The sequence below is a fragment of the Ochotona curzoniae genome, unplaced genomic scaffold (genome assembly GCF_017591425.1).
Source record: "Ochotona curzoniae isolate NIBS_2020 unplaced genomic scaffold, NIBS_Ocur_1.0 contig_3819, whole genome shotgun sequence".
Lineage (NCBI taxonomy): Eukaryota > Metazoa > Chordata > Mammalia > Lagomorpha > Ochotonidae > Ochotona > Ochotona curzoniae.
The window spans coordinates 56,066,943-56,093,227 of record NW_024466004.1 but is presented as its reverse complement, the minus strand read 5'-3'; the positions used below and the strand labels follow the sequence as shown (position 1 = coordinate 56,093,227).

The following is a 26,285-nucleotide window of genomic DNA, read 5'->3' as shown; positions in this document are numbered from 1 at the left end:
TCTTCCAGCTCTCCCACACACATGCAGAGTCCCAAGGCTTTGAGCCGTTCTCCACTGCTTTCCCAGGCCACAAGCAGGGAGCTGGATGGGAAGTGGAGCTGGCAGGATTAGAACCGGTGCCCATATGCATCCCTGTGCTTTCAAGGTGAGAATTTAGTCGCTAGGGCCCTGGAAAGGAACTTCTAAATGATCTTCCCTCATGAGACACTGCAGAGAATCTCACTGAGAAAAGTAGCTGGCACTATCATAGGCAGGGGGTGGAAAATGTGACAAAGATAACAATTCAAATTCTGGTATAACTCATGGAATAACTTCTGCTAGGGACGGTTTCCAATTCAACAAGACCTGCTGGGGCCGGTGACTGCCTGGAGCGGAAGACTGACCCCAGACGAGTCCCTGCAGCTGCACTTGAATCCACTTCCCTGTTAATGCACCTGGACCCTAGTGGTCGTGCCCCTCTCCCTGCTCCCTGTGTTGGAGACCCTGAGCTATTGGGCCTGGCCACTTGGGAAAGTGAACCAGCAGCTAGATCTCTTCTGTAACTCTGCCTTTCAAATGAACTGAATAAATCTTGGATATTTTTTTTAAGATTTATGCAGATGTACATAGAGCAGAAGAGACAGAGACGATCTCCCAAGTGAATACAACAGCCGGTGCTGAGCCAATCTGAAGCCAGGATCCAGGAACTTCTTTCCAGGTCTCCCATGCGGGTACAGGGTCCCAAGGCTTTGAGCCGTCCTCTACTGCTTTCCCAGGTCACAAGCAGGGAGCTGGATGGGAAGTGGAACTGCCGGGATTAGATCTGGCACCCATATGGGATCCTGGCGTGTTCAAGGCGAGGATTATTGCGCTGGGCCCAAACTGAATATATCTTTAAAGAGACAAAGAAAAAAATAAATAAATAAAAACCTTCCAGAACAGGAAATAGTGTGAATAAAGGCAAGCAAAATGTCTGGCACATAGGAGAAAGTCAAGTTTTAGGTGAGTGAAAACAGATGCAAAGACAACATAAGAAGAGCTCCAGAAAGTTGATCAATTGGTCCACACTTGAGAAGGAATCTAAAACAGGAAAAGGTGTGGTATCGCTTCTCGACTTTTTGGCTAAGATCAAGTATGAGGAAAGTGAGGCATAGCATAGTGCCTTTCAAATAATAAATATATCTTTCTTTTTCTCATTCTCTTTTTCTCTCTCTCTCTTCCTTCTTTCCTTCATTCCTTCGTTCCTTCCTTCCTTCCTTTCTTTTTCTTTCTCTCTTTCTCTCTTGACAATTCCTGGTACCTTGATGGCATAGTGGCCAAATCCTCACCTTGCACACACAGTGATCCCTTATGGTGCTGGTTCGTGTCCCAGCTGCTTCAATTTCCTTCTAGCTCCCTGCTTGTGGCCTGGGAAAGCAGTCAAGGAAGGCCCAGGCCTTGGGATTCTGCATCCTCTTGAGAGACCTGGGAGAAGCTACTGGCTCCTGGCATCAAATTGGCTTAGTTCTGGCTGTTGCGGCTATTTGGGGAGTGAACCAGTGGATGTAAGATCTTTCTGTCTCCTCACTGTAAACCTGATCTACCCTTCCAATAAAAATAAATACATCTTTTAAAAATAAGTATCTAGAAAAGAACAGATAAACTAATGAAATAAATGAGAAAGTGGTCAGTGGAAAATGTACAATTTTAGGAATCAGAGGATATACAAGCATACTTTATGGAAAAATAAAACTGTAAAGATAAGTTTATTTAGGCCCGGCATAATAGCCTAGTGACTAAATCCTCACCTTAAATGCATCACGATCCCATATGGCACTGGCTCCTGCTCCGGCTACTCCACTTCCTATCTAGCAACCTGCCAGTGGCCTAGGAAAGCAGTAGAAGATGGCCCAAGACCTTGGAACCCTGTATCCATGTGGGAAACCCAGAAGTTCCTGACTTCTGACTTGGGATTAACTCAGCTCACAGCAATTTGGGAAGTAAACCAGTGGATGGAAGATCTTTCAAAAACAAATTTAAAAAATGAATATGATTGTTCTTGAAGTTTACAATACAATGTTGTACACTTAGATTGTAAAATAATTACTGTACTGAGGCAAATTAATCTGTCATCCCACAAAGCTATTTTCTATGACAACACTAGCTAGAATCTGCCTATTTAGCAGACTCCAAATACCATGCCATTTCAGTCACAAGAGTCTTCATGTTACATATTAAGTCTGTAGAGTTGTTCATCCTATCTGGTACTTTGAACCTTTGACCTAAACATCCTACTTTCTTCTCCTCTCTTAAACTGACCTGGTAATGACTGCTTATTCATTATCTGTACATTTGACTTTTTTCCCCCCAAGTTTTCAAGGTTCCACAGATGAGCTAATTTATTTTTCTTTCAATATTAGCTTTTTTCCTTTCGAATAATATCTTCTAGGTCCTTCCGTGTTGTAGCAAGTGACAAGATCTTTTTTAAGAATCGGTAATATTCCTGTGTATGTGTATTTAAAGATTTATTATTTGAAGGCAAACTTACAGATGAGAGAAACAGAGAGATCTTCCACTTTCTGGTTCTCTCTCCAAAAGGCCACTATGGTTGGGTTTGGGTAGGGACAAAGCCAGGAACCAGGAGCTGCTTCTCCATCTTCACGTGGCTTCAGGGCCCTAAGCACTTGAGCCATCGCTGCTGTTTTCTCAGGCTACAGTTGGAAGATTTTTCTGCCTCTCTATCACTTTCTTTCAAATAAATCTTTTAAGAAACTGAAGCCTGGCATGGTGGCCTAGTGGCTAAAGTCCTCACCTTGAACGTGCTGAGATCCCATATGGGTGCCAGTTCTAATCCCGGTGGCCCTGCTTCCCATCTAGCTCCCTGCTTGTGGCCTGGGAAAGCAACCAAGGACAGCCCAAAGCCTTGGGACCCTGTGCCCACATGAGAGACCTGAAAGAGCTCCTGTTCCTGGCTTTGGATCGGTTCAGCACTGGCTGTTGTGGTCACTTGGGGAATGAATCATTGAATGGAAGATTTTTCTGTCTCTCCTCTCTCTATATATCTGACTTTGCAATTAAAAAAAAAAAGAGAGAGAGAAAGAAAAAGAAAACCTAAAAAAATTTATTCATTATTTTTTTGGAAAGGCAGATCAGATTTATGGAGAGGAGAGAGGGAAAGTTCTTCCATCAGCTGTTCTACTCCCCAAATGCCCACAGTGATTGGAATTGAGCCAATCTGAAGCCTGGCAAAACAGATGACCCAATTCATTGAACCTTTACATCCATGTGGAAGACGTGGAAGATACTCTTGCCTCCTGGCTTCAGAACAGCCCAGCTCTTTCCATTGCAGTCATTTGAGGAGTGAATCAGCTCATGGGAGATCTTTCTGTCTTCCTCTCTCTCTCTAACTCTGCTTTTCATGTAAATAAACCTTTTTTTTTTTTTAGACAGAAAAGTCTATTTGCGAAGCGACCAGGTGGACAGGGAAGGGAGAGGGAAGGGGAAGGACCTCTGGAGAGAAAACTGGGAGGTGGGGTGCCTCTCGAAAGAGGAGGGAGAGAGATGCCCTAAATAAATATTTTTAAAAAAATGTTTTAAAGAAGAAAATCAAGGACTGGTTTCTTCTTACCTTTCCTTCTTTTATCACCTAAATGCTTTAAACCCGGAAAAATCACCTGGCCTGCATGATTTATCAAGCATCTTGTTTTAATAAACCACTACGTGCTACTCTGGAAAAACTGAAAAAATTGGTTTCATCCAACCACTGACTGCCTCAGTCATTTCCTAAACATAATGATATTTTTTCCTAATAGTGCGTAAATCACAAAAAATTTTAAAATAATCTTTAACAATTATTAATTAAATTTTAATATTTCTACGACAACCTCCAAAATGTTCTGGAGTTTAGTATTGTATATGTATTTAATATCACCCATTGCATTCACATGATGCACTTCATGTAGTATGGACATACAGAGTTCATTCTCAAAAAACCTTCCAGACCTGATTTTTAATCCAGTCTTGTTTTATATGAGTTACAATAAATGATTTGTCCAAGGTAACACAGCTAATACCTTTCTTGAAGCTAACAATAAGGACTGAAACATGACTTTGTGAAGCAGTTCTTCAACAGCCCTTACACCAGATCTATATAAAGAAAAAAAGGGGACTGCCACATAGAGCCTTGACTCATAAACGGCCATAGCCAATATGGTTTTGCTGACTGGTTAGCTGAATTTGATACTATGCTATGGGGAATCAAAGGGTCCTGTTCTCTCAGTTCTACATACGATCTACCTAAAATAATTAAAATCTTTTTTTTAATTTTTATAGAATTAAAGTCGATCTAAAGTGCAGTCAATACTTAAAACTTGAAAATGCCATGATACAATTTATAAGCTTCCGTGTTTTTTTTAATAATGGCTATTTTTTAAAGATTTATTTTTTATTGCAAAGTCAGATATACAGAGGAGGAGAGACAGAGAGGAAGATCTTCCATCTGATGATTCACTTCCCAAGTGACCACAATGGCTGGAGCTGAGCCAATCCAAAGCCAGGAGCCAGGAATTTCTTCCAGGTCTCCCACATGGGTGCAGTATCCCAAGGCGAGGACTTTAGCCACTAGGCCACTGTGCCGGGCCCAAACTTCCATGTTTTTAAGTCTAGTACTTGTTCAAAGTGACAACACATGGAAGAAGTCAGGATTTGACCTAAACTTCAATGAAATCAGTCACTGTTGCACTTTGTTTGTCAAACAGACAGCCAATGGAGATTGCTTGGATAAGATTTAGCTCACGGTAACTTGTATTTTCCCAACTTTATTGATGATGGAGAAATTCCTAATTAAGACAAAAATAAAACCAAACCGACATGGCCATTAGTAACAAGCATATCTAATTCAGACTGTTCCTTCATTCCAAGGCCAGGACTGGAGAAAAGTGTCATGAAACCTCTAATGTCTATACACACCAATTGTAAAGGCCCAATTTTTCCAGCATGCATCTCATTTAGCACAAGCAATTCTCATCAACTTCAAAGGGAGAGATGTGTGCCCTCAGATCCAAGTTTGCAGTTCCCAGGGCTTACTCAGCAGGAACATAGGCTATAAATTATGGTACCAGGCACCAGGCTCTACCTTTTTTTTTTTTACCCAAATCATCCCAGGAGGATTTTGAACCTTCAGTTATTGGAAATAATCAATGATCCCTTAAGATATTAAATCCACTTGGCTTTACTTCATACATTAATCTTGCTGATTACCTTAGATAAGCCATAGTATATGGCGAATAGATTGATATTCAAGGCATGTGATGTAGCTATTGGCTATACTGCTATCTAGTTGTAGAGCATCAAATTGCCAAAATTTATTCTGAAGGCAATTTTCTTCACAGCATAGACAGCAAGAGATATAAAAGATATAATTTCACATGTTTGCTGTTCGACAATTTAAATATATGTATGTATTTAAAATTCTGTTTGCAAGTACTGTTTGTCAGCTTTAATTTGATCCTTTACTACCAGGTAAATTATCTTTTAATGTAATTACCTTTATATAATAATTATGATCTTGAAAGTCTACAAAGTGACTAAAGGGCACTTTCTAAGAAATAGATTTCTGTATTTAGATTATGCAATTTTTCTGTGTATAATTTCAGTGTTATATCTAATTTATTATGGACATTATTATTATTAAATACTTACAAAATGGTGTATGTAAAGGCAGATCTTTACAAATATTTAAGACTTGAAGTCTAAATGTTTTTAATCACAGACCTTATTAGATGACACAAGAACATCCCTATTACCTTTTTTTAAAAAAGCATTAATTAGTTTTGACTCACTCTAGTATGTTATATACACCAGCACCTGTGCCCATTTAGCAAAGAATTTCAGTACAAATCACTCTGAATTGAATAGACATCTCTAAGAAGCATTACAATTGTTGCAATATTTTTAGAAACTGAAACAAGGAAATAAACAACTTCAGTAAAAGTGATTTAAATAACAAATAATGTATCTTTATAAACAGCTTATCTCCTTGAGAACAAAGAATAAACAAGGAGACAAGGGTTTTTTTTTTTCCTTCCACTATTAAAGCCGATCACAATATGAATGGGTGAAATGTCATGAATAATTGGAGAAAATCACAGAGTAATCTTCCACAAAAACATCTGATTTATTTAAATTGTCACTGTTTGTCTTATTAGAACCTTTATTTAACCTTGTTATCCACAATGCAGTATTCAAGCTGCTTTATCAAAGATATACTTTGGAACAGTCCATATTTTAAGAATTTTGGCCTTCTCAAATGCAAAGGAGGGTAATGTAAACCTCTTGTGGCAACTTTTCTACCTGAGACGTAACTGACACTGCACGTTACTGGAATACCTGTGAAAACCAATGTTTTGAATCTAAATTAACAGTAAGTAACGAAGGTATTCAAACATTCTCTTAGTAGGTGGAAGCCCAGGTTCTTCAGATATTCCACCCTCAGATTCATTTCTCTACCATTCCCAGCTCACAAACCCACCCAAACCAAAGTTATCACAGCATTCAAGACCTTATTTTGTCATTTCCAAACACATTATTTTCAAGATAAGCCTCTTTCCCGTATAATTCACATATAGATTCCTGGCATGTTGGGGTTTACTGTGTGTCTGGCGCTGTTTCAGATAATTTGCACACACTGACTCCTTCAAGCCTCACAACCACCCTGTTAAATAGGTACAATTATTGTCCCTATTTTATACTGAAAAAGTTGGAGACACAGACAGAGAAATAACCTGTCCAGGCTAATGCAGCTACTAAATGATTTTGCCCATCTCTTCTATCAAGCCCTGATGAAATAGCATTGATTTGCTCAAACTATTGTCTTCAAGCCAGACAGATTTATATGAAATGCTAGCCAAGAGATATTTATAATAGAAAGGCCAAACATACCAGAATAGGCATATGCAAATCATGTTCGCATTATGCACAATGGACCGGAGGGATGGGAGAAAACAAAGCAGGATGAGGATCTCTAGAGTCGAACAATAACTGATCTCAGGTATGACAGAGTGATGAAGGGTAGACAGAAGCAGAAAAAAAAGATGACTTGCAGTTATCAGCTCAAATAAGTAGAATAACAATATCATTTACAGCAAAAATGATGTTAATATTGGGAGTTGCTTGGGGTAAATGGAATGAGACTAATTTTAATTCCTTCCTTACTTTTCTTTCTCTCTTTTTCCTTTTTTCCTTCCTTCCTTCCTTCCTTCCTTCCTTCCTTCCTTCCTTCCTTCCTTCCTTCCTTCCTTTCTCCCTCCCTCCCTCCCTTCCTTCCTTCTGTCTTTCTTTCTTGAGGAACAATGTCAGATGAGAACCCCCAGCTGTTGATTCCCTTGATTCCCTTCCCAAATGCTTGCAATGCCTGGAAGTGGGTTGAGGCTGAAGCTGGGAAGTGCAGCTCAATCCAGGTCTCCCATACACGTGGCAGGGACCCATCTACTGAGTCATCATCCCTCCCTCTCAGCATGCACATTAGCAGGAAGCTAAAGTCAGGAGCCAGAGCTGGGTGTGGAAGCCAGGTACTCTGACGTGGGACACAGCTGTCTTAACTGGCATTCTGTGAACCTCAATAATTGGCCCAAGACAGACTGTAGACAATTTGAGTTGAGCTAGTAGAATTACAAACAGAAATAACAAGTGGGTGCCTATGTGAGTGAGTGGTATGTTGCCATGACAAGCCCACTTTCCTGGTTGAGGCAAGTATAGATTTAGGAGTTTTAGACAGCTGGGGGGGGCGGGGAGGGGACAAACCTTGATCTAGTCAGACTCTATATCAGATTCCAACCTACAGGTTTTGGACAAATATATCTCCTATAACAATGTGCCTTCCAAATGAAAAGTTAGAAGTGTTAACTTGCATTCAAATAGAATTATGAATCAAGCCCAGTGTGTGTAGGGTTACATTGTTCCTATGAGTAAAGCCTTCCTCTAGAACAGTGACAGCAGTTCACTGGCCACACCCTCCCACTCCCCACAGAAGTCATTAAGCTGTTAGTATCTTCACATCCCTCCTCTGACCTGGCCTCTCATAGACTTCTAGTCAGATGAATCCCCTCCATTGTACCTTTTCTGAGTCTAGCCAGAGACAGCTCAAGTTCATCTTTTTCTTCATAATACCACTGGTATTATCTTAATTTTGTCAATATACTCTTTCAAAATTAAAAATGACATCATTTGGGATGTGAGTTGGGTGCAGTGATTTAAGATGCTTTAGTTGGGATTGCTCTATCCCACACATCAGTATCTGACTCCTCTTTGGATTCCAGCTTCCTCTTGATGTGTACCCTGGGAGACAGAAAGTGATAGATGACCTAAACACTTGAGTCCTGGCCTCCCACGCAGGAAATCCAGATTGAATTCTAGGTTTCTGCCCTTGGTTTGCCCTAGCTGTTGCTAGCAATTGGAGCATAAACTAGAGGATGAAAAATATCCCTCTGAGCCTGACTTGATGGCTCAATTGACTAATCCTCCCCCTATAAGCACCAGGCTCTCATTCAGATCCTAGTTCATGTCCTCACTGCTCTACTTCCCATCTAACTCCCTACTTGTAGCTTGGGAAAGCAGCAGAATATGGCCCCGAACCTTGGAAACTTGCAACCAGTGGAAGACTCTGAAGGGGATCCTGACTTGTGGCTTCATATTGGCTCAGCTCCAGCAATTATGGACATTTGAGGAGTAAACCAACCGATGGAAGATCTTTCTCTGTGTCTCTCCTTCTCTTTATAAATCTACCTTTCCAATAAAAATAAATTTATAAAAATTAAAATATTCCTCTGCCTTTTAAGATGAAATTAAATATATATATATATATATATAAATGGAATTAAGTCAACCCATTCAATGATTTCCTTTAGAGCATCGTTTGGTAATGTCCAGAACCACACACACAAGCAATGCCTCTCTGGCCTAGTCACCTGGTCTTAGGCCATTTCATACCATCCTTTCATCCCAGCAGCTCCTGACTGAGTGCACTCGCCTCAATGGGCCATGCTCTTCAATTCTGAGCTCTTTCATGGGTCTTCCCCTGACTGTGGAATGTATCTCCCACACACAAGCACACCTGAGTCACAGTTTGCCTGTCAAGCACCAACATTATGTCTCCATCTCACTGCTGGTTCACTCTGAAGTTCTTCCTCTCTCCTCTCCCTCCAAGGCTGGCCCGCATGGCTCCTATCACACATCCAGTGACATGGCTTGCTCCAGCTTTCTTTTCCTGTGACCAAACTGAAACATTCAGGCAGCAAAAATTGTACCCTGTTCACCATTTTCCTTCCTCCATTTCATATGAACCTAGTACAATGATTTTTTGTGTCACCTGAGTGAAGAGCTCGACTCTATGCAGCCAAAGGGGTCAAGCAATACCCTTGGTTCTGGAGCAGAGCAATCCCCACAACTCACTAATCAATCAAATGCATCTAACATTCTAGATACTTCCATCTATGTTAGGGAAGGGTTTGGGGAACTGGCAACATTAAAATCACCTGGAACTTGCTAGAAATACACAATCCAAGGCTTCATCCTAGAAGTGCTAATAGAACGCATAGTTTTACAAAGTCCAAGGCCTTTTTGTTTCTTTTTAAGATTTGAAAGGCAGAATCACAGCAGAGAGAAGGAGAGATGGAGAAAGATATCTTCCATTTGTTGGTTCACTCGCCAAATGGTCACAATGAAAAGCCATGAGCCTGGAGCTTCTTCCATGTCTTCCAAGTGGGCACAGGGGGTCCAAGGACCTGGGCCATCTTCTGCTTTGCCAGGCATAATAACAGGGAGCTGGATCAGAAGTGGACAGCCAGGACTTGAACTGGCACTCACATGGGATGCCTGCACTGCAGGCAGAGAGCTTAATCTACTATATGAAATAAGGCTTGAGAAATAGTACTCTAGAAAACACTATTTCTTTACTCTTATGGAGGAAGGAAGATTCCTGCTTACCAGTGTTCTATCAATGGAGAACTTTTGTTTTGTTTTTATTAGAAAGGCAGATCAGATTTATACAAAGAAGAAAAGACAGAAAGATCTTCTACCTGCTGGTTCATTCTGTAAGTGGTTCCAATGGCTAGAGCTGAACCGATCTGAAGCCAAGAGCCGAGATCTTCCGGGTCTTCCATGTGGTTGCAGGGTCCCTTTGGGTCATCCTGTGCTGCTTTCTCAAGCCACAAGCAGAACCTTATCTGGCTTTACACTCAGCATGACATGACGTCAGGGACTCACCTATCTCTGCAGGAATCCTGTTTTGTTTTGCCTTGTGCAAACCCTAGAGGACATCAACCACCTGACTGAAGATAGAAACTGCTCCTTGCCCTGGGTGTCACTGACTCCTCCAGGCATCAGATCCGATGTCATCTGTCCCTCCTCTCACAGAGAGAGGTCTGCATTAGTATTTCTGGTGTGCTCAGGCATTGGCAGAGAGTAGCCTTTGGGAAGTGTGACCAGAGAGTAAATGCAGTAATGAATTTCAAAGCACAGCAGCTGAGGACATTGGTAAATGATGCTTCAGACAGTTGGAAATCAGAGAGGCACCATCTCGTACTACCACACAGGATATGAAGATGGGGCAGGGGAAGGATAACTGGTGGAGCTGGAACAGTGGAATATCAAGCTAACCCTCTGACTGCAGTGCTGGCATCCCATATGGACACTAGTTCTTCATGTCCCAGCTGTTCCACTTCCGATCCAGCTCCCCGTTTATGAGCTGGGAATGAAGCAGAGGATAGCTCAAGCTCTTGGGCCCCTGCATCCATGGGGGAGAGCAAGAGAAAGTTCCTGGATCCTGGGTTTGGACTGCCTCAACTCCGGCTGTTAGCGGCCATTTGGGAAACCAGTAGATGGAAGCTCTCTCTCTCTCTTGCTCTCTTGTTTGCTCTGTAAATCTGCTTTTCCAATAAAAATAAATACAATTTAAAAATAATAATAATTGTGGTACTGAAGATCCTGGAAGAAGTAAGTGGCAGTAGTACTGATATTGATACAACCAGCTGGGTACTGCTTAATTTACCAGTACATGAAAACAAACAAACAAAAATACATAAAATTCAAAAAAGAGAACAAACCAACAAAACCAAAAATGTATTTCTACATGTTTATTCTGAAAGAGACCTTTGTAAGCTATTTCAGGGCAACAAGGGAGATCCCTTAGAGAAGATGGTTGCCTAAACACAGGAGCACTAACTCCCTAGTCTGCTGAGAGGGAGACTGGGCGACCCGCAGGCTTATTTTGTTGAAAGGAACATCCAAATATGGCACTAGCTCTTTCCAGCTCTGGTCTTCAGCAACCTTTAACCTCTTTCTCTACAGAAAGCAAATAAAGAAAAATAAGATAAAGATGTGCTTAAATATTTACTTCAAGGAGACATGACATTCTTATGCAGAGGGCTAACTACATACTGATGTCTTCCTAACTGTGGTGGTTGGGAAGTTAGCCTTGGAGAGATCTCATTTGCCACTGGAGCAGCTCACCAGGACAAGCGACCTTCAGGGGAGCCAGTGGAGGTTTTCTAAGAGGATCCGGAGTCTAGTTGTGGGGGCCTCAAAGAACAGGAGGATCATCCCCAATGTTATACTGTATTCATTCTCTGTTTCTCTGACATTGCCTTGGTATCCAACAGTTCAACTCAATTCTCTGAAGACAGTGAAGATCTCACAGCTGAAAGACTCAGTCCCCCAAAACTGCCTACACTTCAGACTCGAGCTGCAAAAGGGATGTTCAGACTACCCCAGCATGTCCATGTGCTCGCCCATCTAAGAACTTCCTGAATTCCCGAGTTTTTAGAACCCAATATCCAGACATTCTCCATGCCTGGTGACAGAGTGTGTTGATAGTTCCCATTCGGGCCCAACACAATGGCTCAGTAGACTAATTCTCCTGCAAGCACCAGGATACAATATGGGTGCCAGTTCATGTCCCAGCTACTCTACTTCCCATGCAGCTCCCTGTTTATAGCCTGGGAAAGCGGCATAGAATATCCCAAAGCCTTGGGACCTGCACCTGCGTGGGAAGCCCAAAAGAAGCTCCTGGCTCCTGGTTTCAGATCTGCTGAGTTCTGGCCATTATGGCAAACTGGGGAGCGAACCAGTGGATAGAAGATCTGTCTCTCCTCTCATAAATCTGTCTTTCCAATAAAAATAAGTTTTTTTTTTTTAAGAATTGATTGCTTATAACATTAATTAAAAAAATATTTTAGAAAAGAAAAGTTTCCATACTTGGTTCAAAAAAACTTGGTCTTTCTGAAGCCCAGTCTCTACAGTAAAGCTATCTGGCCCCTATTTCAGCCACCTCATTAGGATAAACTCGGGTGTTTTCCAAAAGGGCTTATTATGAAAAACACAACATTGTTATCACTCAAGGTTTTTACAAGCTGTGCTAAGAACTGGAGACAAAATCAAATACAGCGTATACACACACACACATAAAGGATGTTTACAGAGAGAAAAGGAGAGACAATGAAAAGATCTTCCATCGACTGGTTCACTCCCAAATGGTTGCAATGGAGCCAGGTTGTTCTGCAGCCAGGAGCCAGGAGCTCTTTCCAGATCTCCCAAGTGGGTGCAGGGCGAAAAAACAAAACAAAACAAAACAAAAACCCAGCCATCTGCTGCTTTCCCAGGCCACAAACAGGGAGCTGGGTTGAAAGTGGACTAATGAAGACTCAAATCAATGCCCATTTGGGATGTCAGCACCACAGGCAGAGGCTTAAACTGCCATGCTATGGCATCAAGCTCCCCAAATACAGCTTTTATTATTTCATGCACAGGTATAGAAATCTACAAGACAAAAAATGTGTTCCACATGAAACTTTATGTATAATACACTGAAATCAATGAGTAAAAGAGAGTTGTTTCACAAACAGTATTGGAAAAAGCTGGACAGATAACTATAGAAAAAATTTAGATCCATAATTTTCTTACACCAATAAAATCCAGGGACAAGCATTGAGGTGCAGCACATTAACAGACTGATTCAAGTCTGCATTACAGGTGGACTGCCTGTTCCAGTCCCAGCTACTCCTCTTCTGTTCCATCCCCAGCTCATGTGCCTGGGAAGCAGCAGATGATGGCTCAAGTAATAGTGTCCCTACCACCCAAGGGGAAAATCCAAACGAAGTTTTTTTTTTTTTTTTGTTAATACTTATTTATTTTTATTGCAAAGTCAGATATAAAGAGAGGAGCAGAGACAGAAGAAAGATCTTCTGTCCATTGATTTTCTCCCCAAGTGGCCGCAATGGTCAGAGCTGTGATGATTCAAAGCCAGGGGGCCAGGAGCTTATTCTGGGTCTCCACATGGGTGCAGGGTTCCAAGGCTTTGGCCCATCCTTGACTGCTTTCCCAGACCACAAGCAGGGAGCTGGATGGGAAGCAGCACCCACATTGGATTAGAACCAGCACCCATACAGGATCCCGGGGCACACGCAAGGTAAGGACTTTAGCCGCTAGGCTACCATGCTGGGCCTCCAAATGAAGTTTTTATCTTTGCCTTCAACCTGGGCCATCCCTGAATGTTGCAGACATTTAAGGAGTGAGCCAGTTGATAGATCTTTCTGCCATCTCTTCTCCTCTCGCCATCATTCCGATTTTTAAATGAATAAGTCTTTAAAAAATAAAGTCCAGGTAAACAAAATAGAGAAATATTAAAAACCTCATACATTTTTTAAAAAGTATTTTTTTAAATAAGAGAAGCAAGGGCTTTTTAAAGAAACCTATTATGTAGTAAAGAGAAAATTTTTCCTTCCGCCCTAAAAAATGAACTGAAGATAGAGTGAAAAAGGAGAAAAGAGACACACATATGTCAGAGTTTGGGATCACAGCACGGGACACATACAAAGTATGAGCCACCCCTAAGTGCCAGACAGTTGCTGCATACATAACTTCAGGATCTACCGAGAACAGCAGGTTGGCAGTGAGTTTGGTGTATCCTGCAAGGTGGTGAGACCGAGCTGGGGCAGCCGCCGTGGGAGGGGACAACAGGGAACAAAGGTCGTCTCACCCTGAAGACAGCCTATGAGGTGAGCTGTTTTCAGGTGAACAAATGACAAATCTATTCTACAGTCCTGGATTCCAAGACCTTTAGTCTCTGCTCTCCCAGGCAGTGGTTAAACTTTCCTAGCTAATGAGTTTCAGGAGAAGCCCATGAAAAACAAATCAAAACATCCTAAATAAATTTACAGAAGTGTTAGAAGCTCCCGGCTCCTGGCTTTGGATAGGCTCAGCTCTAGCCATTGTGACCATTTGGGGAGTGAACCAGTGGGTGGAAGAACTTTCTGTTTATCCTTTTCTCTGTAAATCTGTCTTTCCAACAAAAATGAATATATATATATAAATATAAAGAAGTGTATTTGAGAGAGTCTGGGCAGTGGTAGTGGAGGAAGAGGAGGTCAGTACAGAAATTTGAGCTTAACTACTTCAGTTTGAAGTCACCATATTTGGGGACTGCAGGTATCACTTCCTGAGCCACAAAACTATAGACAAACTCCTTGACCAAGCTCTGGACTCTGCTCCATTAGGTCTTTACCACCCTTGACATCTGATCAAGTTGTTTATTCCCTAGAGGCTGGAGTGGTTGCTCAACAGCTGATCCTCTGCCTTGTAGCACAAGGTATCCCAAGGACTGGTTCTGGTCCATCTGCTCCGCTTTCCATCCAGCTCCAGGCTTACAGCTTGGGAAAGCAGCAGAAGACAGCTCAGGTCCCTGGGTCTCTGCACCCACAAAGGAGACCTGGAAGAAGCTCTGGACTCTCAGCTTTGGATTGGCTCAGATTTGACCTTTGTGGCCATTTGGGGGAGTGAATGGATGGAAGACCACTCTATCTCCTTCTCTCTGCAAATTTGCCTTCCAGATAAATAAACAAAATTTTTTACCACCGAAATCCTTGGTTGGCCCTTAGTAAGACTCTTGTTAACTCGGTTTAGCAAGAATCCCTATGCCTTTGTTGTTATTGCTGTTACCTCTCCATCCACTGACTCCTCCCATCCTTCCCCTTGGCTATAAATCTCCACTTTGTTTTTACTGTATGCTTTTTGACCCCATTATCTGTCCCTGAATGAAATAATCATGATCCCTAACTCCAAAAAGCTTGAATAAAAACATTCCTCACCATCTTACAAAGGATCACAATTATTTTTCCAGTAATAATTCAAAGCTTAGAGGTTATAAAAGAGCAATAAAACCAACTATATAAAAATTACAAAATGTCTGAAAAACAACTGTTAGCAATGTAATCAATTAAAGCAATGAGATTATCTGATTTCTATAACACAAAAGGTTTATTATGTATATATTTTTTAAAAGATTTACTTAAAAGCCAGAGTAACAGAAAGAGGGACAGAGATTTTCCTATCATTGGCTTACTATACAAACCGCACAACAGCTGGAAGTAGGAACTCCAGCTGGACCTCCAATGAGCCATCATTGCCTACCTTTCCAGGCTCATTCGCAGGAAGCTGGATTTAGAAGCATAGCAGTCAGAACACAAACCAGGCACTCTGACATGGGCATGCCAATCGATGACTTATCACACTGTGCCACACTGCCCACCCAATTTATATTTAATATATTCTAATATCTCACCAGAAAGAATCACAATTTTTAAAAAAGGAGGAGAGGAGGGTCTGGCATGGTAGCCTATTTGTTAAGGTCCTCACCTTGTATGTGCTGTGATCCCATATGGGTGCCAGTTCTATTCCCAGTGGTCCTACTTCCCATCCAGTTCCCCACTTGTGGTCTGGGAAAGCAGTCAAGGATGGCCCAAAGCCTTGGGACCCTACACCCATGTGGGAGACCCAGAATAAGCTCCTGGCTCCTGGCTTCAGATTGGCTTAGTTCTGACCACTGCGGCCACTTGCAGAGTGAGCTAGAAGATGGAAGATCTTTCTGTCTCTGATTCTCTCTGTAAATCTGTCTTTCCAATAAAAATAAATTTTAAAAAGGGGGGAAAGGAACAAAGAATTTGTAAAAGGTTACCAAAAAAAGGATATATGACTTTATCATACTTTAAATATGAAAAGATGCTCAAATGCACTCAGAATAAGTAAAATTTAAATAAGCATATACCAGGGGCTGGCATGGTGGCATTGTGGATAAAACCACTCTCTGCCTGCACAACAGCATTCCATATAGGTGCTGGTTCAGTCCTAGCTGCTCCACTTTCAACCCAGATCCCTGCTAATGCACCTGGGAAAGCAGTCGAAGATTGCCCAATTGCTTGGATACCAGCACTCATATAGGGGATCTGGAGAAAGCTCCAGCTTCTGACTTCAAATTGGCTCAATTGTGGTTATTGCAGTCATTTAGGAAGCAAACCAGGGTATGGAAAAATCATTCTTTCTCTCTGTAACTCTTTCATATAAATATATAAATAAATAAATGGGGTAGACATTGTGGCAGAGCTAGGTTGTCTCTTGAGATGCCACATTCCACATTAAGTTGCCTGGAGTTGTGACCTGCCTCTGCTTCTAATTCAGCTGTTCAACTCTTGCTTGCCACAAACAAGAAGACAGCATGACAAGCAAGGAAGAGCAGGAAAGACTGCGCCTAGAATCTTGAGTTCACCGACTGCTGGTACGAGAGACTGAGGTCTACCTCTGTGGGCAATGGTCTATAAGTGGGCAAGAGTCCACGACCAAGATTGAGGCCCACAGGTGAGGGTGTGCCAACGGGCAATGGTCCAAGGCTTCAGACCTGTGTGTTTTAAGAACTTCCTTCAGACAATCATGTACTGACTTCCGTGCTTGGTCACACTGTTGCTTCCTGAACATCAAGCATTGGCTGATAAACATCGGTATGGGTTGTAGCTTCCAAAGTTTGTGCCACATCAATTCCCGTTATTGGACTTCCCAAAGCAGCTCAAAACAAGGTTTGACATCGAGCCTTCTCAGTCGACCTCCCTTACTTAGTGAAGGGAGGCTTCCCAGTTCTGCCTCTTAGGCCTTTCCTTCTGGCTCCTTGTTTTCACAGTCTTTAGCTTTTGCCTGTCTCATCTCTGACTTTCTCAATCTCTCCAGTATTGTTCATGTCATTGTGGACAGCAATATTGTCAGCAGATACCCTACGAAGAAACAGACAACAGCTCAAAGTACTTGGCTCTTCCCTGCCCAAAGTGAGAGAACCCTGGCTTCAGCCAGGCTCAGCTTTGGCTGTTGTGGGCCATTGGGGAGTGAACTAATTTTTTTTACATTTTATTATTATTGTTATTTTTAAACTGGAACGACAGGTTTACAGAGAGAAGGAGAGATAAAGATCTTCCAGCCACTGGCTCACTCCCCAAATGGCCAAGGACTTGAGCCATCCTCTATTGCTTTCTCAAGCCGCAAGCAGGAAGCTGGATGGGAAGTGGAGCAGACGGGACATAAACTAGTACCCATATGGGCTATTAGTACCTGCAGGAGGAAGATTAGCTTGTTAAGTCACTGTGCCGGCCCCAGAAAAAACAATTTTAGTCCCTAAAATGTTAAATTCCTTTCCCCCCTGAGTTTTACAATAAGATCTAGCTGACTGACTGTACAACATTGCTGGGCTGACATCCTTTTGTAGCCCCCTCCCTTACATAGGTGTTTGTTATTGCTGTCCTAGATGCCTCCAAGGAAGGAGACAGAGCTTCCATAAGACTTGTCGCTTTGTGGGAGAGTCACGAATGACATCACAATGCACGGATTCTCTCAGCTCTCACAAACCACACTTCAGTTAACTCATTTGTTCAGGTTACTGCTGGGCTCAAACCAGTTCCCACTTGGTTTCTTTCAAGCCAAGAAATCTGTTTCTTTGAAAGAGAAAGACACTATTTTGAAAGAGAAATATACTGAACTTCTCTCATTATAGCATCTAATAAGCTTGTCTTTGTCTGCTGTATCACCAAGTTTTCTTTTCTTCATAATATCAATCATATTGGTAAGTACAATCAAATCTTCCAGGTAGACCATAGACTTACACTTACATTTGTAGATGAAAAACACATTTAGGCCTTCAATACATATCCATTGTGCATTGACTTTGCTGGAAAATAATCTACATCATTAATATATGTTATATAATTTTGTTATTACAAACTTGCAAAGTGTTACTAAGAATTATGACTGTTGGGATCATTACTGACGGTAGCAGGCTAAAGCCTTGCCAACATCCCATAAGGGCTGGAGTTTGTGTTCTGGCTGTTAAGAGTCCACCACTTTTTTTGTTTTTGCTTTATTTTTTAAAATAATGATTGCAGAGTTGATCAGAGTGGGAAGAATATAGGGTTAGGGAAAATTGGGTGAACTCCTTGCTTCCAAATTTGCTGCTGCTGTTTCTTGTCCCTGGGGGAAAGGAAGAGACAAAGGGAGAAGCCACTCATGAAGACTCTACAACTTTTAATGACCTTAGGATGACCAAACCAGTTTTGGGAGCACCCTTTTACTTCTTCTTCTTCTTCTTTTTTTTTTTTTTTAAGATTTATTTATTTTTATTTAAAAGGTGGCTATACAGAGAGGAGGATCTTCTGTCTGATGATTCACTCCCCAAGTGACCACAATGGCTGGTACTGAGCCAATCCGAAACCAGGAGCCAGGGACTTCCTTCAGGTCTCCCACGCGGGTGCAGGGTCCCAAGGCTTTGGGTCATCCTCGACTGCTTTCCCAGGCCACAAGCAGGGAGCTGGATGGGAAGCAGGGCCACTGGGATTAGAACCGGCACCCATATGGGATCCCGGCGCGTTCAAGGCAAGGACTTTAACCACTACACTATCGCGTCAGGGCCCCCTCTTATTTCTGACTTTAATTTGACCAAGCTTGCTATAACCTCAAAGGAGGGAGAAGCAAAATCCTTGTTTTTTTCTAAAATTGTCTCATGCTGAGCATTCCAGTAAATTTTTTTTGTGTACATACTTACTTGTACTATCATATCAGTAGCTGTACTTTATAAGTTTGCACGCGATGATTTAAAAAAGCCAAAGATAAAAGATTTTTTTCCCTATTTGCTTATGAACCTGTTGGGTTTTTCTGTCCTGTTTGACGATGAAACTATTTTGTTTCTCAGTAAACCAGATTTTTGTTTTTTTCTTTAAAATTTTTCAACACTTAAGTTTAAAATATTTTAAAAAGTTTAAATGCTGCATAAAGAATACTCCTGAAGACTAATAAATTGACATTAAAATCTTAGTAATATGGGCTCGGTGTGATGGCCCAGTGGCTGCATCCTCCCCTTGCATGCTCCTGAAACCCTGCATAGGCACTGGTTTGGGTCCTGGTGGCTATGCTTCCCATCAGGATCCGTGCTTGTGACCTGAGAAAGCAGTGGAGGATGGTGTAAAGCCTTGGGACTTTGCACCTACATGGGAGACCCAGTGGAGGCTCCTGGCTCCTGACTTTAGATCAGCTCAGCTCCAGACACTGGAGTGAACCAGCTAATGGAAGATCTCTTTCTCTATGCCTCTTCTTCTTTCTCTGTAAACCTGCTTTTGAAACACAAAAATAATATATATATATATGTATATATATATATTTTTAAAAGGCTAATATAAAATCAGTAAATAATCATTGAAAGTCCCCCAATATGATTAAGATCTTTAACCCACACATCTATAAACCTAAACAAAATCCAAGTAAGATAAACACAGACATCCCCACCAAATGTACATCATGGTCATGGGCATCCAGACTGGTCCCGTATCTGTATCCCATAAGCACACTGGTTCTTATCCAGCTTTCCCGGCCCAGCTTCCTACTTAGGGCCTGGGAAAGCAGCAGAAGATGGCTCAGGGCCTTGGATTCCTGCACCCACAGGGAGACCTGGAAGAAGCTTTAGGCTTCAGACCAGCCTAACTCCTACAGTTGAGGCCATTTGGAGAGTGAAATAGCAGATATAACTTCTCTCTAACTCTGCCTTTCCAATAAAAATGAATAATTTTTTTCCAAAAGATTCATTTATCCTTCTTAGAAAAGTAGACATTCAGAGAAAGAAGGCAACACAGAAAGATACTCATCTGCTGGCCCACCCTCAAATGGTTGCAGTGGGCTGGAGCTGAGGGGATCAGAAGCCAGAAGCCAGGAAGCCCCCAGGTCTCCCACAGGGGCACAGGGTCCTAAGGCTTTGGGCTGTTCTCCACTGCCTTCCCATGCCACAAGTGGGGAGCTGGATGGAAAGTGGAGCAGTTGGAACATGAACCAGCGCCCACACGGGATCTCAGCGTAGTCAAGGCAAGGATCTAGTCGCTAAGCTATGGTGCCAGGCCCTTTTCTTTTCTTTTTTCCTTTCCTTCTTTTCTTCCTTCTCTCTCTCTTTTTTCTTAGAAAAAGAATAGCTGCTGTTGATCTGGAAAACTTTCCAGGAGGGGCAGATCAAATGAAGTTAGTGATACTTACCATATTAAGATGTCACTCATGATGACATGGCTACAAGGCAGAGCTGGAAAATCATCTTAGGTAGTCGAAGTTCAAAATCTGCCTTTCCTCTTGGACCGGGAGAGATGAACTGGGATCTGATTGTCTTGTTCTTTTTTATAAAACTTTTCTGAGTTGTGTTTGAAGTGTTGTAGGGACATAGTTACCACTGAACAAACAAAAGGAACTTTGTGGCAAATAAGGAAACCAGAAAGATCTTCCAGACATAGGCTTTTCTAGGCAGCTTTCAGCCTGTCAGCTTCTTGTGGTTTTATCAGGCAGATCGGTCTCCAAAAACTGATATCAGCGCCATAATCTTGCCAGGTTAAAAAAAATTTTTAATATTTATTTTATTGGAAAGGCAAATATAAAGAGAGAAGGAGAGAAAGTTCTTCCATCCTCTGGCTCACTCCCTAAGCGGCCATAACGGCCAAGGCTGAGCCAATCCAAAGCCAGAAGCTTCCTCCGAATCTTCTATGCGGGTGCAGGGTCCCAAAGCTTTGGGCCGTCCTTGACTGCTTTCCCAGGTCACAGGCAGGGAGCTGGATGGGAAGTGGAGCAGCCAGGGCACGAATTGGTGCCCATATGGGATCATGGTGGATGTAAGGTGAGAATTTACCCACAGTTATCCTGCTAGGCCGTCGCCAGGCTTCCTCTCCCTCACTGACCGCCTTCAATTTACCAGAAATATGTCTGGTGAAACCCCGGCTAAGGTTAAAATCATTATTTGCTTTAATGTTTAAAAGGCTATCTAGAAAGACAATTTCATGTGCTCAATATGAGAGCGGTTAGACTGGCCTAAAGTAGAGGCAGATTTTTTCCCCTCCAGGCTTGTCGTTTAATCTTGTCTCGCAACCCCAAAAGCAACCGGTGAAAACTTCCTGTGGGGGCTGAAGCCCAGTCTGGCCTAGCCCGACGCCGACACACAGGGAGCGCCCGCCCCCGGGCGCCTGGCCTCTCAGCCACCGCCTGGTGACGCCACGCTCGCCCGCTGCATCATGGGCATTGTAGTCCGGCTGGCCCCCGCCGCCGGTCACAGATCGCGTGAGCCCGCCGAGGCTCAGGTCCGCGCCCACAGAGCCCCTTCCTGTCTCCGCTGGGCCTCCCGGCCGCGGGGCGCGGCTTCGCGGCGAGTCAGCTGTTTGTCCCTTGGGATTCCGAGAGGCGGAAACCCGAGGGGCGTGGGGAGGGGCTTGGCGCGTCGGGGAGGACGCCCGCCCTACGTGCTCGTTCCCTCGCGACCGCAGCGCGCGAGCCCCGTGTCCCCGCAGCGGGCGGCAGCGGCGGCGCCAGGCGCAGGGGGCGGAGGGAGCCCGCGGCGGCTACAGCGAAATGGCGGAGACCGTGGCGGACACCCGACGGCTGATCACGAAGCCGCAGAACCTGAATGACGCCTACGGGCCGCCCAGCAACTTCCTCGAGATCGACGTGAGCAACCCCCAGACCGTGGGGGTCGGCCGCGGCCGCTTCACCACCTACGAAATCAGAGTCAAGGTGAGGCCGTCTTTGCCCCCGGACCCCTTGGAAAGGCTCCGCCCGCCCGCCCCTGCTGCTCCCCTCAGCGGATCGGGTTTCCCCATCGCCCAGGCCCGGCGATCCCTCCCCCTGTCCCTCCCGCCTGCGGACTCGGCCGGGCAGCCCTGTGGCCAGGCTGGGGTCGTGAGCCAGAGCCGCTGCTGGTTTGTGGGGGCTGGGGGTGGGGAGGTGGCTGCGGGGCGAACCCGGCGCTGGCCCCTGAACGAGGTGCTGGAAGAAGAGGGCGTGGGCTGAGCGCCGCCAGCCCTTAAGGCAGCTGATCTGGCAATGACATTTGAGTTGGGAAGGCAGTAGATCTTTCGAGAACATCGCCTGTCGCAGGGAAGGGTGTCTGCGCAAAGTTGGAGCTTTCCGAGGTTCTTCGCCAGGAGGCTTCCCCCTGGGCTGCCAAAGCCGGCTTGCCGCCCTCCTAAGCCGTGCCCTGTGGAGTCTTAGGGTGGAACCTAATGGCAGCGCCCACAAGGCCTTTGGAAAGGACTCAGCACGGTGACCACAGTGGTGCTAAAGGCTAGGATGTGGGGAGGCGTCCCTCCTTCGCTGTCCAGTGTGACAAGCGCGTTAAAGATATGCTTGTTGGTTTGGGGAATCTTAACTCTCTTAATTTCGAGATTTTCACTTCGCGGAGTGAAGGACTCAGCTGAAGTTGACACACACACACAACTTAGAATTTCACAGCTGGTATTGGTTGGGCGGGAGTCTTCCGGAGGATTTGAAAGATGCTAATTGGGAAGAGTTCTTCATTTTCACTCTACAGACCTTGCCCAAGTATGTGGAAGGGATCTTTCAAGATCAGTTACCTATACATAGAAATAACCTAGCCGTTAAAGACAACCACAAGTTACTGTGTTTAAAAAAAAAAATAAGCGAAAGATTATTTGCGTTAGGGTACTCAAGATTTATGTAACAAGCTACTATCAACATTTGAATGGAATGATTTCTCAACTTACTCATTTGTGTGTATGGCAAATAAATAAATAAATAAACCCACCCATTTGCCACCCTACCCATTTTGAAATGTCTAGTGTTAAGTATATTCACATTGTTGTGAAACTTAATGTTCCTCTTAAAAATATTGATTTTTTTTTAAAAAAAGGCTAATCATCAAAATTTATTTTGAAGGTGATGGACTGTTGTCAGTCACCCTGACACTTTCTTACTATAGGGAAGCAGGGAAGCTGCCAGCCCAGGCTCCAGTCTGCCTAGGAAGTACATTTGTACATGAAATTCATGAAAAAGTGAGGGTTTTTTTTTTTTAATGCTTTTGGATTGTCTTTAATATATAGCAGATTGTTCGCTAAAAAGATCTTCCTCTTTGGCCCTCTCTCACCACTGTTTTCCCTTTATTCTTGTGCTGAAACAAAACTGGTATTCCTGTGTCTGAACTTCCCTGGCTGGCAGCTTCCTGTCACGCAACTGAATGGAATCTCCTCCCTCCACTTCCTCCACTTCAATAACTTGGTGTTTATCTTGCTGAGTGGGTTATATTTAAATAGATTCTTGAGTGGTGATTTAAGCCTTTCCTTTTTTATATATCTGTTATTTACCAGATAGTTTATCTTTTGTGATGCTCAAATTGTTTATGATGATGTCATTTGTGCATTAGAGAAAATAATCCTTTTTAAGAGTGATTTATGATCTAGAGAATGAGAACCACTCCTGGTTTGTATTTTTACGCAAACCATTGGTTTTTAAAGACTGTTACAGTCATAAATCCAGTTGTCCTGTATGAAAATACAAGTGAATTTTTAACACTTCTGAAATGCCTTGGAGGCACCTTGAACATGCAGCAGGGTTAGCTGAAATCTCAGGCCCCCACGGGAGAGTAAGACATTAGGCCTTATTTCAGCAGTATGTGGTTTTTGAGATCTTAAGGTAGATGAATAGGTTAATCGTTTTGTAATTTTATTTATTGCTACTTTCCTAAACTGTTGCTCCTCTCCTTAGCTCCTGCTTCCTGCCTTTTGCTATCGAATTTGCCACAGAGAAAACCATTTTCTGTTCCAGGCTTTGAGCCCTTAAACAAATTTAATAGTTACTCTGTAATTCTGGTTTTGAGAAAAATGTTCAATTTTACAGGATCTGATTGAAATTACTCTAATTCACAGGGTAATTTTGTCTGGATGGCAGCACTTTAGAATGCAAGTTTCCCAATCTCCATTTCTCTTTTGGTCTGAGGGTGGTGTTTAGGACTGTTAGGATCACTTGATTGATATCTCTGGGCTGTTGAAGATAATTGGCACAGTGTTCATGTTTTTTTAAATTGTTCTAATGGCTAGGTACAGCACAGAGCACCATCAGTGATTAAAGGTTTAGGAAAGCTCAGGGGCTAGGATTATTTTGGCGTATTAAAGGGAAGACTGGAGAAGGGAAATTTAGTCACCGTTTTCGAAGTGTCTGTTGTAACTTTAATCTTCCGATATTTTTAATTAATTAAGATCTATTGTACCTTGACATGACTGTTTTGAGCAGGACTGAAGGTAAGGCGCATTCTTGAGCTCTGGTATAGTTCTGAGTTCAAAGAGTTTAAATACATCATTTACTAGCAGAGGCAGGGCTCCACTTCCCCTCTGTGGAATAGGCTTGCTGAGGGTTGTACTTCACTCCCAGAACTGAGATAATACACATCAACCTCGTGAGCACTGACAGACACACACACACAGGTTAGATTTTTCTGAAAACAAGTGTCTTTTTTATTTTTTTTAAGATTTATTTATTTTTATTGGAAAGTCAGATTTACAGAAAGGAAAAAAAGATCTTCCATCCACTAGTTCACTCCCCAAGTAGCCGCAACAGCTGGAGCTGAGCTGATCCAAAGCCACGCAGGTACAGGGACACAAGGCTTTGGGCCGTCCTTGACTGCTTTCCGCAGCCACCACCACAGGGAGCTGGATGGGAAGTGGAACAGCCAGGACATGAACTGGTGTCCATCCTGTGCTAGGTGAGGACTCTCTAGCCACTAGACTACTGAGCCCGGCCCAACGTGTGTCTTCTAAATAAAAAGTCTCAGCCCAGAGACATTTTCTTTTTTTTTTTTTTTTAGATTTTTAAAAAAGATTTATTTATTTATTTATTTTTATTACAAAGTCAGATATACAGAGAGGATGCCCCGATCCAAAGCCGGGAACCAGGAACCCCCTCTGTGTCTCCCATGCTGGTGCAGGGTCTCAAGGTCCTGGGCCGTCCTCGACTGGCCTCCCAGGCCACCAGCAGGGAGCCGGACAGGAAGTAGAGCTACCAGGATTAGAACTGGCGCCCATATGGGACCCCGGCACGCTCAAGGTGAGGACCTTAACCATTACGCTATTGTGCCGGGCCCCCAGAGACATTTTCTGTTTTAATATGCAGTTCAATTACCAACATTAAAAGGTTTCATTTTCAAGAAACATGTTTGGGTCCTGTTTGATGGCTTAGTGGCTAATCCTCCCCCTTCAGGTGTTAGGGTCCCATGTGGGTGCTGGTTCGTGTCCCAGCTGCTCCACTTCCCATCCAGCTCCCTGTTTATGGCCAGGAAAAGCAGTAGAGGATGGCCCAAAGCTTTGGGACCCTGCACCCACATGGGACTAAGCTCCTGGCTCCTGGCTTTAGATCAGCTCAGCTCTGGCCGTTACGGCCGCTTAGGGCGTGAACCAGTGGATGGAGGATCTTTCTGTTCTCTCTGTGAAATTTGCCTTTCCAATAAAAATGAGTAAATTAAAAAAAAAAAAACTTGGACTGGAAATGCACTTTCACTGAGGCAAGTATATTGTGACAAGAAGCTGTCTTAGCCTTTTTGAGTTTTTTTAAAAATTATTATTATTTATTTTTATTGGAAAATCAGATATACAGAAAGGAGGAGAGACAGAGAGGAAGATCTTCTGACAGATGATTCACTCCCCAAATGGCTGCGACAGCTGGAGCTGTGCTGTGATCCAAAGCCAGGAGCCTGGAGCCTCTTCTGGGTTTACCATGTAGGTGCAGGGTGCCAAGGCTTTGGGCTGTCCTCAGCTGCTTTCCCAGGTCACAAGTAGGGAGCTGGATGGGAAGCAGGGCTGCTGGGATTAGAACCGGCACGTGTAAGGTGAGAACTTTAGCCACGAGACTATCACACCAGGTAGCCTTCTCCTTGTTTCAAGTAAAATGAAAAGAATTATAAATGAGTTATAAATGAGTTATAAAATTATAAAAGAATTGAAATGAGTACAAACGTAGCTGTTCTGTTCTTTCAGGTTCTTAGGAACTTTGTACTTATTTTCACCTGTCACAGAGCCAAGGTGCAGGTGATTTTCTCTCAACCAAGTTATCTAATTGATGTCAACCAGTGTTTAAGCCTAGGTTTGAATAGGTCAGCATCTGCAGCCCGATTAATTAAAGCCAGAAAAAAGTCAAGCGTACTTTCAGGTCTGTGTTACAGTAACCAAGTG

The 26,285-nt window shown here is 43.1% G+C and overlaps 2 protein-coding genes across 6 annotated transcripts in view; one reads left to right on the top strand and one right to left on the bottom strand.

The window, feature by feature from the left end:
* The window catches only part of AFG1L (AFG1 like ATPase), a 194,666-nt gene extending 176,671 nt beyond the window's left edge, over positions 1–17,995 (bottom strand). The window contains exon 1 of the mRNA XM_040983866.1: positions 17,931–17,995. The gene's annotated coding sequence lies outside the window, so the exon portion shown is untranslated. The remainder of the gene's footprint in view (positions 1–17,930) is intronic.
* A 3,403-nt stretch (positions 17,996–21,398) lies between these two features.
* SNX3 (sorting nexin 3) overlaps positions 21,399–26,285 on the top strand; it is a 37,229-nt gene continuing 32,342 nt past the window's right edge. The window contains exon 1 of one of the 5 annotated variants that reach the window (XM_040983862.1): positions 21,399–21,843. In XM_040983862.1, the coding sequence (XP_040839796.1) occupies positions 21,682–21,843 (162 nt within the window). In that variant the 5' untranslated portion in view covers positions 21,399–21,681. The remainder of the gene's footprint in view (positions 21,844–26,285) is intronic. The other 4 variants (XM_040983861.1, XM_040983860.1, XM_040983859.1 and 1 more) reach the window with 4 other exon arrangements.